This window comes from Canis lupus, chromosome 1 (genome assembly GCF_003254725.2).
Source record: "Canis lupus dingo isolate Sandy chromosome 1, ASM325472v2, whole genome shotgun sequence".
Lineage (NCBI taxonomy): Eukaryota > Metazoa > Chordata > Mammalia > Carnivora > Canidae > Canis > Canis lupus.
In genome coordinates, this window is record NC_064243.1 from 40423763 (window position 1) to 40441223 (window position 17461).

General features: G+C 36.7%; 1 protein-coding gene across 8 annotated transcripts in view; it reads right to left on the minus strand.

Moving 5' to 3' along the window:
* Positions 1-330: 330 nt before the first annotated feature.
* The window catches only part of LATS1 (large tumor suppressor kinase 1), a 47637-nt gene continuing 30506 nt past the window's right edge, over positions 331-17461 (minus strand). For 5 of the 8 annotated variants that reach the window (XM_025422532.3, XM_025422531.3, XM_049115200.1 and 2 more), the window contains 5 exons: positions 15491-17001; positions 12866-13448; positions 9358-9540; positions 9047-9153; positions 331-4178 (listed from right to left, as the gene is read on the minus strand). In XM_025422532.3, the coding sequence (XP_025278317.1) occupies positions 3669-4178; positions 9047-9153; positions 9358-9540; positions 12866-13448; positions 15491-17001 (2894 nt within the window). In that variant the 3' untranslated portion in view covers positions 331-3668. Of the gene's footprint in view, positions 4179-4737; positions 4863-9046; positions 9154-9357; positions 9541-11807; positions 11872-12865; positions 13449-14451; positions 14515-15490; positions 17002-17461 lie in introns of those variants that run through there. The other 3 variants (XR_007413418.1, XM_049115250.1, XR_007413441.1) reach the window with 3 other exon arrangements.

Here is a 17461-nt window from a genome sequence, read left to right on the forward strand (position 1 = left end):
TGTATATATTTTAATCTAAAACATTGAATTTTTAATCATAAATTTTGAGAATAAAGATTAAAATAGGGATCCCTGGGTGGCGCAGAGGTTTGGCGCCTGCCTTTGGCCCAGGGCGTGATCCTGGAGACCCGGGATCGAATCCCACATCGGGCTCCCGGTGCATGGAGCCTGCTTCTCCCTCGGCCTGTGTCTCTGCCTCTCTCTCTCTCTCTGTGACTATCATAAATAAATAAAAATTGAAAAAAAAAATTAAAAAAAAAAGATTAAAATACATTTTTGAAAATGAAATCAACATACTAAGTGCCTTAATAGTCGGCTCTCCACACATAATTGAAAGATTGGAATTATTATTTTTTTTATTATCCCAGCAAATGTTACACTACAGAAAATGATTGGGAAAATACAAATAGAGTCATTAAAAACACAGGCTGATTATTCATATCTACTACATTCAGAAGTATGCAAAACAATTTAGTTATATTGCAAAGCTGTAATTCCTTTTCCTAACAAAGCATTATTTTATAAAACTGTAGTGTCGCATTGATTCAATTTTAATACAAAATACTTATATACACAATACAATATAAAAGTAAACTGTGGTATAGTGCCTTCCACAAAGGGATATATTAAGGCGCTTTACAAATATACCAATATGTTGACCCAAATTACTTTTTGCTTTAGATTAAAACGAACAGGCTAAATAAATGTTTCACTTTAAATACCGAAGGGATTTTTGTTTATTTTTGTTTATTAAAGAAAAATTTCTAAAGTACCTTAGGTAACAGCAGCAGCAATATCTAAAACTCCTCCCACTGTATTCTCTAATTTCTAACATATTATTAAGTCAGAATAAAACATTTCCGCTCACAGTTTTGCACTTTGCAACAGCAGAAGGTAATAACTTTTTTAAAAAGTCAATCTCAAAGTGACTTCTTAGTCATACATTCTATAGTTCCTATTACAAATAAGGTAGAAAAGATATAGCAATAAGGCCTGCCTTAGAATGTCACTGGACAATACATAACAGTATCTACAATTACATAATTATAGAACACATTTTATAAATACTATTGATATACATAAAATGGGGATAAGTATAAGAAAGACAGCAAGTTTTTTCATGAATGGGAAAATTATTTGAAAAAGAAAACACGTATAACCAATGTTTTCACTCTATTTCAATTGAAAGCATATAGGTTTTTTCATGTTCTCGTCTTTTTGGTCAGGAAGCACCAGATTCTGTGCTAGAAGGACTGGATATGGTTTGGGAATAAGATAGCTAATAAGTATATCCAGACTGTTAAAACTGCAGATACCAAAGGCTTGTCTACTGCTTCACATAAACACAAAAAGCTTATGTTGTCAGAGGAAATTTTAAAAGAACACAAAATTTGTAGTGTCAACACAGATTTTGTGGGGAGAGGGGGAGGAGACAGCACCTTAGTTTTCCTACAACATAAATGTAACAAAGTTGGTTTTGTACATTGCATTGCAGCACAATCCAAAAGTAAAACAACTAAGTGGAAATTCCAATAAATCTGACAGAAAACCCAAAGAGCCAGAGGGATATCTTAAGGTTTGAGTACTGAGTTAAAAATTCTTGAACTACTTTGTTTCGAATAGGATTTTATAGCACTAATTGAATGTTCCATGAAGTAAAGACTGCCAACTCATTATAGTGCCTTTTCTTACAATTCTCTGATTAGAAGTCCTTCAGAAATATTTCCGTATCAAGCCTATAACAAGTCAAACATTTATTTCAGTGCCCTCAAGAGTATGTTTAAATGCCTTAGTGCTGTACCAGCAAGAGAGAGGCATTCCTAGGGATATCTTATCACATGGTATAGACTTTTTCCATCACAGATTATCACTGTTTATACAAGATGTGCTAATCTGAGTATCAGTAAATTTAAAACAAAGTTCTTAGTTTAACATATCAGTGTTCTTATAGGACACAGGTCCTTAACCAAGTCTGTGAGTTTTCAACATGTCCAGAATCCCTAAGACTGCATGCAGCATCATATATGCGTGTGTGTTAATATGCATTTTTCCAGGAAGAGAGTCCCTACCTTTCACCAGATTCTCAAAAAACCAATGAATCTCAAAGACCCACCGCTACACAATGGATTATGCAGTGGTTTACAAGCTAAGCTCTGAGAGGGACACCTATACAAAGGTGGGAAGTGTGAACTAATAAATCTTCATTGCCCACCCAATTCAACTGGAACAGCTTTGCCTTTAATTTTACTTACACGTATTACTTCCACTAGCTTTGTTCCATTAGTTTGAAAATCACTAAAATTATGCCTCTTCTGATCCAGACATAAAGTTTTGATAAAACAATTCCCTATCAGTGGAGCTTAAAAAAAAAAGGAAGTAAAATATAAATTTTACTAATGTCAGAATACAGCCCTTTTCCCCTTCCTAAAAGAGAAGCTAAATGTATTTTGGTATAAAACCATTAAGTGTTCCTTAAAACCTACGCATTATATATAACAGGCATGCTGTAAAACATTATTTAACCTTAAGTTAGGAGGATTTGAATTTTCTACTAAGACCGCTATGTAACTTTTTTTCTAATTACTAATGTCCACCTTAAGAATTAAATAATAATTATTTCACCAGTTAATCTGCCCGTGGGTTAAATATGCCCAAATAGCCAGATTTCCTTTGCCATAACAATCCATGAATACAGTACTGTTCTGAAAGAGGAAACATATAACATTACTGATGACATAACCAAAACTGTCAATATATAGAAAAAATACTTTTCTAGTGAGTACCCACAAATAATTTTTCTAATTAAAGTTTCATATGAAACTGAAAATAATCTCTCTGCTTAGGATGTGGAAATTTAAAACAAATTTCTGAAGTAAAAATATGAAAGATTTTAGCATTCAGTATTGTAAATTTTGACTTATGGCAACTTTGTTCCCTTTTAAAATCTAGAAGCAGCATTAAAAAATATCGGTATAGAAAGAAAAATGGTAGTGCTTTGCTTCTTTTAAAGCCAGTAATTCTTGAGAAATAAATGCTAGAAGATTAAATATTCCACAGAGGGAAAAGAAACAGATAATCTGCATTATTTTTTTCTTCTGATGAACATACTGTTTCAACCCTGTATTTCTTAGTTCCAAGATGTAAATTATCAGATTATCATTAGCCTAGGTACACTCACCGCCATAATGGCTTAATTTCTATAGCTTATTTTGTACCAAAAACAAGGTTATGGGGTAAACAAAAAAGAGCTCTGTGAATGTGGGGTACATATTTGGTTAAAGCAAGATAAAACTAAAACTGTCTTTCAAAAAAATTTCAAAAACTCTTGTCTTAAAATTATTTAGTGTATGTACAAATAGATATCAGGCTTCTCCTTTTAAACAAAGCACTATATTTTATTTTAAGTACTTTAAGTACCAAGAACTGACTATAGTATTCAGTTCATAATTTACTTTCTTTATAACAATTTTTTCTAAATTACTGATTAAAAAGGCTGGAATAAATTAACATTTTAAAAAGATTTTCCATAATTTAGGAACATAAAACATTGTACACAGAGCACTCATACAAAGCTCTGTCACATTTGCATAATTTTACTCTCAGAGCCTCAAAAAACTCTATTTTTTGGGTCTTTTTCCAAATCCTCATTACAATGATTTCCTAGCGTGTTAAACATACACTAGATCACGATTTTTGATCTCTGAGCCTGTGTGCTGATCATCTTCATCTGACTGTTGCTCTGAGCCTTGTGAATTAATATATTCATATTCAATTGGCTTTGGATAATTATATGGGTAGCCATTGTCATCAAAAAATCTCCGAAAGGTAAATTCATAGAAAGCATGTTCAGGGTGCTTTCCATTTTTATACCATCCGTTGAGAGTGTCATTTACGTTTTCTTCCTCATTATCATCACTCCATAACTTATCAGGATCAACAGGATCAAAATTTGATGTATCTGTTGGGTGTGTGATTTTAGGAATATATGAAGCAGACTGCTGTCTTAGGTCGCTGGAGAAATCAATTGTTTTAAAAAATGGATGAGCTTTTATTTCATCAGCCCCATTCTTGCCTAAGCGATCTTCTGGTCCTCGGCAAAGTTTAATAATAAGATCAGAGGCTTCAGGACTCAGTTTAGCTTGAGGTGGAATGTGAAGAGATGTCTGCCAGTTGATAACCTTTAAAAGAGATTTTTAGAAATTAGGAAGGAATTGATAAATAAGAAAAACAAAAATTTCCTCGAAGCTTTTTTTTTCATTTTTAAAAATATTTTATTTATTTATTCATGAGAGACAGAGAGAGAGAGGCAAAGACATAGGCAGAAAGAGAAGCACGTTCCATGTAGGGAGTTGGATGTGGGACTCGAGCCTGGGACTCCAGGATCACGCCCTGGGCTGAAGGGAGGTGCTAAACTGCTGAGCCACCCAGGCATCCCTCCTCCAAGTTTTATTTTTTTATTTTTATTTTTTTTACATTTTTTTTTATTTATTTACTTATGATAGTCACAGAGAGAGAGAGAGAGGCAGAAACACAGGCAGAGGGAGAAGCAGGCTCCATGCACCGGGAGCCTGATATGGGATTCGATCCTGCGTCTCCAGGATCGCGCCCTGGGCCAAAGGCAGGCGCCAAACCGCTGCGCCACCCAGGGATCCCCCTCCTCCAAGTTTTATAGCAAAAAGTTTTACCAGACTATTTGCATCTTTAAAAATAAATTGCATGGTATTTTGCCTTTCTTACCTTTAATAATGAGTGAATCAATGGTGAGAAATAACCTTTCCTCCCATTCCTTCCTCTCCAGGCAATTTATATTCATATTACAAGACTCATCATTTTAAGTTTTAGCTCCTCTTTTAAACTTCTACCTATGGCAGAAAATGACTGTTTCTACTGTGCCTCCTGTTTCATGTATTTACTGGTATCATAGTATCTCTAATACTTTGTGGTATCTATTTATGTCTATGTCTTTCTACCACAGATAAAATTCCATAAGGCTACAGACCATGTTTTGTCTTTCTCAGTGCTTGGCAAGTTGCCTGGCACATAATTAATAGATGTTCAATAAATATTTATTCTGGCTTTGAATAAAACAGAATGAGGGAGAGAGGGAGGTAGGAAGGAAATAAAGAATGGAGAAAGAGAAGGAAGGAAGGTAGTAGGTAATCAAATATTTTTTACTATTGAGTTTTGAAAGTTCTTTTTATAGTCTAGATACAAGCCTTCTGTGGGAAATATGATCTGCAAATATCTTCTCCCAAGCTGTAGCCTGTCCTGTCTTGACTGTGCAATTTGTTTTTTGTTTTGTTTTTAAACACTATTATTTTTTGAGAGAGAGACAACGTACATGAGTATGCAGATGCATGCATGAGGGAAGAGCAGAGGGAGAGGGAGAGGGAAGAATCTCCAGCAGACTCTGAGCTGAGCATGAAGCCCGACATGGGGCTCTATCTCATAACCCTAAGGATCATGACCTGAGCTGAAACCAAGAGTCGGATGCTCAACTGACTGAGCCATTCAGGTGCCACTTGACTGTCTTTTGTATACTGAAAGTTTTAGATTTGATGAATTCCAATTTCTCAACTTTTTCTTTTATGGATCATGATTTTGGTGTCATTTCTAAGTATTCTCTGCCTAACCCTACCTACCTAGGCCATAAAGATTTTTCGCCTGTTTTCTTCTAAAAGTATTATAGCTTTATATTTTATCTCCAGATTGATGATCCATTTTGAGTTAATCTCTACATAAGAATGAAGTTTACATGGAGTTTCAGTACATACTTTTTTTCTTTTTTTTAAGATTTTATTTATTTGAGAGAGCACACACAAGCCAGGGAAGAAGCAGAGGGGGAGGGAGAAGCAGACTCCTCACTAATACAGAGCTGGATGTGGGGCTCAATCTCAGGACCCTGGGATCATGAATTGAGCCAAAGGCAGATGCTTAACTGACTGAGCCACCCAAGTACCCTGAGTTTCAGTACCTTCTGTATGTGGCTGACCAGTTTTTCCTATATCATTTGCTGAAATACTATTCTTTCTCCATTTGCACCTTTGTCAAAGATCAAATGGTCCTATTTGGGTGGTTCTATTTCTCTGTCCTGTTCCATTGACTGTTTGTGTCCTTTTGCCAATATCACCCTGTGTGAATTACTGGAACTTCACAGTAAGTCTTAAAATCAAGTAGTTGATTCCTTTTTCTTATTTTATATTTAAATAAATAAATATATTTCAAACAGTATTAAATAATTAAGTATTAAATAAATATTAAGTAACATTAAATATTTATTTATTTACTTAAAGATTTTATTTATTCATTCATGAGAGAGACACAGAGAGAGAGAGAAGCAGAGACACAGGCAGAGGGAGAAGCAGGCTCCATGCAGGGAGCCCGATGTGGGACTCAATCCTGGGACTCCAGGATCACGCCCTGGGCGGAAGGCAGGCACTAAACTGCTGAGCCACCCAGGGATCCCCTAAATATTTATTTTTAAGTAGGCTCCATGCTCAGTGTGGAGCCCAATGTAGGGCTTGAACTCACAACCCTGAGATTAATACCTGAGCTGAGATCAAGTCAGATGCTTAACCAAGTCACCTGGCAACCCCTTTGCTCTTCTTCTAAAAAACTATTTACATTATTCCAGTTTCTTTGTCCACCCATATACATTTTAGAATTGGCTTATCTATTTCCTCAAAAATTAGAACAGAATTAAATCTATAGATGAATTTGGAGATAAGATAAGCTTTACTATGTTGAGTTCTCCAACCTATTAGTATGGCATGTCTCTGTATTATTAAGATCTTTCTTGATTTCTTTCATCAGAGTTTGTAGCTTTCAGCATATAGATCTTATTCATGTATTATTAAATTTATACCTACATACTTCAATTTGGGGAAACTTCTATAAATGGTACTGTTTTTTATTTCAGTTTCTGGTCCTTTATTGCTTGAATATAAAAATACAATAGATTTGTATTTATTACTATTATAACCTACAAACTAAGTAGTTCTATGGGTTTTTTCATAAGTTCCCTGGGATTTTCTTTTCTTTTCTTTTTTTAAGATTTTATTTATTCATGAGAGACACAGAGAGAGGCAGAGACATAGGCAGAGGGACAAGCAGACTCCTCACTGGGAGCCTGACGTGGGACTTGATCCTGGGACTCCAGGATCACACCCTGAGCTAAAGGCAGATGCTCAACCACTGAGCCAGCCAGGCGTCCCACCTGGGATTTTCTATATAGAAAATTATGTCGGGACAGCTGGGTGGCTCAGCGGTTAAGCGTCTGCCTTCAGCTTAGGGCATGATCCCAGGATCCGGGATTGAGTCCCACATCAGGCTTCCTGCGTGAAGCCTGCTTCTCCCTCTGCCTGTGTCTCTGCCTCTCTCTCTGTGTCTCTCATGAATAAATAAAATCTTAAAAAAAAAAAAAAAAAGAAAATTATATCGTCATCACTGAATGGGGGCAGTTTTTATTTCTTTATCATCTGTATGCCTTGTATTTCTTTTGTTGCTATACTACACTGGCTAAGACTTCCAGAACTATGCTTAATAAGACTGGTAAGAATAGATATCCTTGCCTTGTTCTTGATTTTAAGGAGAAAGCATTCAATTTTTCACACAGCCACATACATACATACATATGTGTATATGCATTTACTTTCATATATACATATATTAAAATGAAGGTGAAATAAAGACACTTTCAGACAAATTGATCTGAACAAAACCTGAGGGAATGTGTTACCAATAGACTTATAGGTGACTGACTCGTGATTTCAGCTCAGGTCATGATCTCATGGTCCTAGGATCGAGCCCCATATTGGGCTCTGGGCTCTGCTTGGGATTCTCTTGCCCCCTTTCTTCTCTCTCTGCCCCTCCATGCTGTCTTTCAAATAAATAAAGTAAAAATCTTAAAAAAGAAAAAACAGAAAAAATTCTAAAGAAAGATCTCTCTCTTTTATTTTTAAGTAGGCTCCACACCCAGTGCAGAGCCCAGTGCAGGCTCAAACCCACACTCCTGAGATTAAGACCTAAGCTGATGTGATGCCTGGGTGGCTTTGACTCAGGGCATGATCCTAGAGTCCGGGGATCGAGTCCCACATCGGGCTTCCTGCATGGAGCTTGCTTCTCCCTCTGCCTATGTCTCTGCCTCTCTCTCTCTCTTTCTGTGTTTCTCATGAATAAATAAATAAAATCTTAAAAAAAAAAAAAAAAAAGACCTGAGCTGATATTAAGAATTGGATGTTTAACTGCCTGAGCCACCCAGAAATACCAGAAGTTTTAAATATCTTCTGTTAAATGTAATGAAAGAAGTAGTTACAACTTAGCAAGAAGCAACATAGAAGAGATAACTTCACGATCGTCAAATAATGATTAGTAGTGAGTTAGTTCAAGAGTTTACCAGGTTTAAGAAAGTGGGGAGGACTGTGGAAGATGGGAAAGAAAGAAGGAAGACATCCCCCACAGAGGAAATGGTATGCACAGAGGAAGAGAGGGCAAGTTTGGACTTTAATCCATGGACATGGGAACCACTAACGGGTTTTTAATGGGACTGTTTATGGTCCAAATTGTGCGTAACTTCTCATTTAAGTGCCAGAGGTAATTTCAAGTGGAGATATATACTTTGTAGTTTGGAGGTAGGATGTGCATGGAAGGGAACAAAGTCAGGAGCCAGAAGGTGACAAAAAATAAATTAAATCTATAAACATTACTAAAGACTTCCTTGAGAATGAGTGAGGGGGAATATAGCACTGTAACAACAGTGAGAAGATGCAGAGTAGAGTTCACCTGAGGATTTTAGTGGCTTTCTATAACCCTCACAAATTCATTTTTAGGAAAATGAACTCTTATCCCCAATGGGAGGCTCAAAGTCATGAATTCATGACCCCAGGATCAAGCGGTGCTTGCTCTATTGACTGAGCCAGCCAGGTGCCACATTACAAATTCATTCTTAAATTCCAGATTAAATTTTCCTCCTCTAAGTAAAACACTGCTAAAGGTCTGTGATATAAGGACTATGTGACAATCCTTTGGTACAGATTCTATATCTTACCTTCATTTGTGTTTCTAATGGTGTTTGTGCCAAGAAAGGAGGCTGTCCCACCAACATTTCAAAAAGAATTACACCAACACTCCACCAATCACATAACTGTGTATAGCCTAAAATAAGATACCAAAGTTATAGTTATTCATAAACTTTTAAAGAAGTGCTCAGGATACCATCAAAATTAATTTTAAATCACCAGCTAATTCTATAGAAATTAATATTTTTATTATAAACCTGAAAAATAAGTCATGTGCTAATTAATTTAAGTTTCAGCTGGTCTAAAAGACTATTGAGATATTATGAAACTAATGTTTTACCTGTTCGTAACAATACTTCAGGTGCAATGTAATTGGGAGTCCCAACCAATGAATGTGCAAGACATCGCTGGTGCTGGCGTGCAGCTCTCCGCTCTAGTGGTTTTAATCTATCTCCACATCGACAGTTAGAGGGGTCACCCCATTCATTACTGAAATCCATACTATCTTGCCGTGGATGGTCACCTGTGTAGTAAATAGATAAGTAAATAAAAGCCTCAAGCACAAGAATGTACCCAAAGCCTGTTAATCTTTTAGCATCACGATTTAGAGTTAACAATACTCTTCCCTTGAGACAAATTAAGACACAACATATGCCATTTCGTTGATGGTGTTTATTATTGGCTAGAGCCTGTGCTCTGAGATCTCAATAGGACAAGTTTTCCCCCCAAAAAAATTAGCATAAGATTCAGTAATTTACTTGATGTTAAACGATCATAATGAAAGTCATGAGTAGATAGGATCAGGAATCTGTTACTCAGACTGGTCCCCATTACTCATCTGAACAAAGTTTCAAACAAATTAGATCCGTGTTTCATTCACTCAACAAATGATAAGACAAGGTTCTTCTCTCAGGTAGTTTCTATATATGGAACAAGCAAAACAGATACATATATAACAGAGTGATGAGCCCCATCTAGAGAATCAACATGGGATAATATGACAAACATACTAGGTGGCTCAGGAAGACTAACTGAAGTAACATTTGTGAAAAACAAGAAGGACTCAACCATTTGAAAATCAGGGCAAGGCATTCTAATAGAGTAACAGAAGACCAGTGGCAATAGTAGAGAATGGAAGACAACAGAGTGGGAGCCAGTACAGTTATAAGCAAAAGAAATGATTTGCCTTTTATTCCAAGTACAGTGGGAAGATATTGGAGTGTGAGAAGCAAGAGAATGACGAGATCTGATTTTTTTTTTAATTTTATTTTTTGAGAGAGTGGCAGAGAGAACGAGTGAGTATGGGGGAGCATGAGCTGGGGAAGGGGCAGAAGGAGATGAAGAAGTAGCCTCCTGCTGATCAGTGAGACCATATGGGGCTTGATCCCAGGACCTCGAGATCATGACCTGAGCTAAAAAGGCAGATTCTTAACCGAGACACCCAGGTGCCCCATAATCTGATTAATGCTTTATTTTTTTTTGTTTTTTTTAAAAGATTTATTTATTTATTCATGATAGACATAGAGAGAGAGGGAAAGAGAGAGGCAGAGACACAGGCAGAGGGAGAAGCAGGCTCTATGCCGGGAGCCCGATGTGGGACTCAATCCCAGGACTCCAGGATTGCGCCCTGGGCCATAGGCAGGTGCCAAACCGCTGAGCCACCCAGGGATCCCCTGATTAATGTTTTAAAAAGAAAACATTAACTGCTGTGTAGAAAATAGATTATAGGAGGACAACAGTAAAAAGTGACCAGTTCAGAGACTATTGCAGTTAAGCTTGGATTGTGATGGTAACAGTGAAGACAGAGAAAAGTGAACAGATCCAGGGTATTTTTAGAGGTGGAATAAGCAGTATTTATTGATGGATTAAACGTAGAGGATGTGAAAGAAAAAGAATCAAGGATAACTAAGTAGGTGGTGTTAGCGCAATTTACTAAAATGGGGAAGCCCTGAAGGGGAGAAATTAAGAGTTGTTATTGGCAATGTTAATTTTGAAAAGCCTATTAGAAACACACATGTGGTGCCTTGGTGGCTCAGTCAGTTGAGTGTCTGACTCTTGGTTTTGGCTCAAGGCATGATCACAGAGTCCTGGGATCAAGCTCCGTATCAGGCTCTATGCTTAGCATGGAGTCAGCTGGAGTTTCTCTCCCTGTGCCCCTCCCTTCACTTCACTTGTCCACTCTCTCTCTAAAATGAATAAATCAATCTTAAAAAAAAAAAAAAAAAAAGAAAAAGAAATACACATGAGAGAAGCCATTTCTAGAGAGAGATTGGGAAGTCACTGATAATGAGATGGCATTTAAACTTACGACTAGATGAAATCACCTAGAAAAATACATCTGAAATTAACCTGACTGTAATAATCATTGGGGGTGTTTGATTAAAATACAATTTCTTGGGGTGCCTGGCTGGCTTAGTCCGGAGGGCACACAGCTCTCAAACTCTGGGTCATGAGTTCAACCCACATCAGGTATGGAGGCTACTTAAAAAAATAAAAAGCAACCTTAAAAAAAAAAATACAATATCTCCCCTCCAGTGAACATTTTCAATTAGAAGACTGGAATAGAGCCTAAGAATCATATTTTTAAGAAGAACTTCAAGTAATTCAGGTGAATCTGGGGAGACAGGTTCAGATGTCTCAGTTCTACCCATTTAATATCAATTTACTGTGTTCACTTAAGCACAGGAGGCTAATAAGACTTACCTCAGAAGATTACTGTAACCCTTAAGTTAGAATATATGCAAAGAACCTAGTCATAGTAAGTATTCAAGAATTATTAGATCAACTTACACTTCCATTAGCGCTTTGAAGGGATCTTGGTGAGGCAGTGTGGTGTAGTAGAAATAACATGGCCCTGTAATCAGACAAACCTAGGTTCAAAGCCTAGCCCTTATACTTCTTTTCTGTCTGACCTTGGGCAAGTTACTTCGTCTAACTAAGCCTCAGTTTCTTTTTTTTTTTTAAGCCTCAGTTTCTTTATCCTGCTTCAGTAATATGTGAAGATTAAACAAAATTATGTATATAAAGTGCTTAAGGTTGAATAAGTTGTGTAATAATTATACAATGGAATCCTAAATAGTAGTAAAAAAAAGATGTCATATGCAGTAACACAGATCAACCTCAAACACGAACACTGAAGAATATACATAGCATGATTACATGTAAATAGTGTGCAAGAGTAGACAAAATAATATTGTTCAGGGTTACAGACATATGTGGAAAAAGTACAGAGGAAAGTAAAAAGCTGACTACAGAATTCTGAAATAATGGTTACCTCTGTGGAGGAGTAAAGGGAAAGCAATCGTTTAGGGCCTTTAATAGTACTGATAATCTGGTTCCTTTTTTTTTTTTTTTTTTTTTTTTTATTCATGAGAGACACAGAGAGAGAGAGGCAGAGACACAGGCAGAGGGAGAAGCAGGCTCCATGCAGGGAGCCCGACGTGGGACTCGATCCCCGGGCTCCAGGATCACATCCTGGGCTGAAGGCAGCACTACGGCACTAAACCACTGAGTCACCCGGGCTGCCCTGATGATCTGGTTCTTAAGCTGAATGGCAGGTATGGGGCTTCATTTCAAAATTATTTTTAAAATGTTATTTGTCTGACATATTTCAAATTGAGAAAACATCAAGAGGTGAACTCAGTAATGTTAATGATATTTAGAAATAACTGAATCTAACATATTCTTTCATTTCATAAGTCTAGATGTCTAAAGGATTCACTCACATTTATCCAACAGTTAAGACCTAGAATCAAGACTTCTGGCTTCCATCCAGTGGTAATACCATCTTATATCTTATTGCATTAATAAATCATATTAATATGTACAAATTTTATGATTTTACTCACCACTCTGATAGTACTTAGAATCATGTGTCCATCTGAAGCCAGTGCAGAGGCCGAAGTCAGTCAATTTAATGTGACCATCACGATCAATCAAAATATTATCAGGTTTAATATCTCTATGAATAAAACCCATTTTATGAACACTTTCAACTGCACAGGTAAGTTCTGCTATGTAGAATCGTGCCAGATTTTCTGGAAAGATGCCCATTCTAATTAACAGGCTCATCATATCACCCCCAGGAATATAGTCCATTACAAAGTATAAATTGTCCTTATCTTGGAATGAATAATACAGACGAACTACCCATTCATTATCAGCTTCGGCCAGGATATCCCTTTCAGCTTTAACATGAGCAACTTGATTTCGAAGCAGAACATCTTTCTTTCGAAGAGTTTTTGTTGCATACAAAGCCTTAGTGTCTACTTTTCTTGCTAGACAGACTTCACCAAATGCTCCTATTCCTAGTGTCTTTATCTTCACAAACATAGACTTGTCCATTTTAGCCCTCTTAAGACGGATGTAATTAGACTCTTTTTGGCAAAGCATCTTTCTCATTTGATCCTGCGCATCTTGAGATAATCCAACCTAGGCAAATAAACTGAAGGTTAAGTGAGGAATTATCTTCTATATCAAATATTAAAAAATAGTTTGGAAAAAACTCAGGCATATATTTAAAGGTTAAATGCATAATAATTTTTAATAAAGCATGTTAGAAATCTAGAATATACTTCAGAGAAAATTAATTATCAAAGTGCAGCTTAAGGGATAAACAGGATATACAAAAGTGAGTATATACGCAGATTCTGCTGTGAAGAGCAAGAAGATGATACCAACAGTCAGCCTTCAACTGTTCTCTAATGCACCCCCAAAAAAGTTCCCAATGTGCAATAACCAAACATTTGTTAACATGCATCCTCACCTATCTCTCCATGCAGACTCACCCCAAATTATGTGATTAGATTGTTTTCACTATATGCTAATCTTGTGGAACACCAAGAATTAAAATATTCTTCCTATTTTACCTATCATGAAAAAAAAAAAACCTCTGCCTGTCCAGATTCATTTATTCTAAAAACTGATGTATTAAGAATAAAAGAACGTCTTCTCTAAGCTAACCATTTATTAATAGTCCATCTTTCCTTTCATGTTTCTTTTATTTTCTCAGGCAGTAGACTAAGGGTAGGACTCGCAGCTACCACTAATGCAAAATGCAAAGGCTTTTTCTTCTACCTTATTTAAAAGGGACAAACTTGTTTGATTATAAGGTACCTTTTAGACATTTTGGTACATTTCAAAGAATGGTCAGTGTGATTTATGAAGATACCAAAGCACAGATTAAAAACAAAAGCCAACTTCTGAGTAGACGTGGACTACCTGGATTTCGAAGAAGTTTATTTTTGGCTAGTTCAATAAAGAACTAATTTAAGGGTTTAAGCAGAAAAAGAATTAAGTAGAGTCTAATTCTAGAAACGCAAGCCTAATTAGAATATAGCAACCTCATGCTTCTGTTAGGATACCCATTTGCATGCAAAATCTTTTAAGGGTGGCATGCCAGACTTAGAACTGTTTCTCTTAAAATCTTACTTGCCTACACAGTAATGGAGGCTACAGAAGTCAGCAAAGCTTCCAACACCATAAAAGTTTAAATCAGCTATTAGTGAAAGTGAAGAGGAAAAAGGAAAAATAAACTAAGAAAATACATACAGACAGACTTTAGTAAGAAATCCTAAGAGCTAAAATATGGATAAGTCATACAGATAATCATGGTGTTTCTCATCTCAAAGTTTAATTTGTAGCAGGAATAACATAATTATGAAATCAGACTTAGAAAATTCATCTTAAAATAATAGTTCTCAAGTTATATAAGCAAGCTTTATCACAAATTTAAGCCTCCTGGATTTGGAGTGATAGATATAAGAGTAGGAGTCAACCTACTCTTGTAAACATGTGATGAAAATAGTAACAATGATAGTACCACCATAAATAATATCCAGTGAAGATATGTATATGGAATCACAACAGAGATTCATCTAAAATGAGTGAGCACTTATTTTTAGTCTCCTTTTTAGTAGTTTAAAAATTTCAGTACATTTTCCAGTACATTATAAAAATGAAATTAGAAGAGGAAATAACTGAAAGGACAGGTCTTTGACACTTTGTAGTGAGACCAATCACATGAATAAACCTGATGAATAGAGCACAAAAACTACTGTAAGTAAAAACAAATATTTCATAAGTATATCAAGAGATGGGACCCAGATATTTCTAGCTTATTTTAAAATGTTATATGATACATTTGTAAAATCTAGAAAATAACCCTTGCTCCTATTTCCATAAAAAGGGATTATACATCTACACAGGACACTATAAATTATACATCTAAACAGGACACTATAAATTATATTTTTCTTAATTTATTAGAACTTTATTCCAAGAAATTCTGCATAAATTTTGAAATACTAAAATAAAATAGTATAATCAAAAGTACTTTAATATTTGCTGACTTTTAAGTAATTGATAATATATTTAGCTATAAAAAGAGGGAAAAATACTGGACCAATATTTTAAGATAAACAACAAGCAAATAGATGATCAAGTATAAAAATGGGCATTTTAAAAGGTTTTACCCGCATCATTTCATTCTCTAATTGTTTTTTACGATGTAGACGTTGCTGATGAGATTTGAGTACATTTTCTACATGTTGCTCCATAAAGAATTTAAATGCCTGAGGAGAATAACTTTGAATACGAGATTCCCTTCGCTCTTCATCTTTCTTGTTTTTCCTAACGGTGATAGGTGAGGTTGTAATCTGTTTCTTTTCTTTATCCCCACCATCAACATTTTCATAACTTTTTTCACTCTCATCTTCCTTAGGCATGCTTGCCTGATCCTCTTTGCTAGATTTATTGATTGATTCATATGGAGGAACAGATGGATTTTGGTGTAGTAGATGTTTTGGATAAGGTGGAGGTGGACCTTGATAGTTTGGAGCTTCAGCAACAGGAGGCATAACAGTCATATTTGAAGTGGTACCCTCAGAAAAAGGACTAGGCTGAACTGTCTGAATTGGCTGTGGTATCCAAGAAGGGTGTGTAGGTGCTAATGCAGTCTGTAGCTCCGGTTTTAAAACACGTATACTCTTCACAGGCTGTTGTATAGGAGCTGGTGTAATAGCAGTGACTGTTGTAGCTGAAGGCTGAGAATTAGCAGAATGACTTGTTCTATTTCCTAATGGGTTATTAAAGGAATTTGACCTCACTGGTATGTTAGGTTGCCATGTGGGGATTTCATGCCCACTGCCTGGGGATGACTGGGCTGGAGCAGAAGATGACTGAGGCCAAGTTGTTTGCAGTCCAGGTGCATTAATGTTATAAAGTTCCATGTTATGACTGTTTCTGTTTGGCACCATCATAGATTGGGGAATATTTCCATTTGTATATGATGAAGATGCAGCAGATCCCCCTGTTTGTAAAGCAGAAGAGCTTTGTCCATTAGTTGGGGTCAGAGGATATGGAGGGGGTGGTTGCCGATTCACAGTGCCAGCAGGAACATTTTGGTGTATCATAAAATCAGTTTGACCACTACCATTCTGAATTCCAGGTCTTCCTGGTGGAAAGTTAAATTTGTTGGAACTCTGCATGATGATTGGTTGTCTGCCAACAGGAACAGAACTAATGCCTCTCTGTCCCTGATTCGGAGGATTCATTGGGGATGCATTCAGAGGTGGTGGAGGATAACCCTCCTGCCAGGCTCCAGGTGGAACAGGAGAGATTCTGGAGATTACGTATTCCATGTTCCCGGAATACCGCTTTGTTTGAGAGTTTGGTTCCCAAGATGGAGGAGGTGGAGTTGTACCTCTTGGAGGAGGAGTCTGGCCTCTGGGAGGTGGTGGAGGAGTGACGCTCCTTACTTGAGGAAGTGGTGGGGGGTTTACTCTCTGTCCGTTGCTAGGGTGAGCTTGAGCAAATGCTGTTATACCAGAGCCTGACAAAGGCCTTCCTACATCGGTCTGCGAGTTGGGACTTTCAGAACGATAGGCCACACTTTCTCCTAGTGGAGGGCCATGTCTTTGAGGAACTAAGGATTCTTTGGAACCTTTCCAGCTTTGTTTGCGGTTAACTGATTGTTGCACACTCCCTATGGTTACAAAGCAGAGGGAAAAAAACATGTTTTTAACCTCTTATTTTTGAAAAATTTAGCTTGGAATTCTGACATAGCTAAATAGTAATTCTCTTTTGAGAATTAAAAAAAATCAAACTTCAGTTAAGTGGTTTTTACTACCTTTCAAATTTTTACTAATTTTGGCTAGGTAATACATTCCCACGGCCTAAATTAAGAAGTACAAAAGTATACTCACCTCTGTCTCCAGCTTTCTTCCTTCAATCAGTAAGATATTTTAGGGACATGCAAGTAATTAGTATACTTCCTATGTATACTAGTGTGCCTGGCTCTTCTCATTAAAATACTGAAAATTCTAGGGGCACCTGGGTGGCTCAGTGGTTGAGTATCTGCCTTTGGCTCAGGTCGTGATCCTGGGGTCCTCGGATCGAGTCCCAAATCGGGCTCTTGTCTCCCTCTGCCTGTGTCTCTGCCTCTT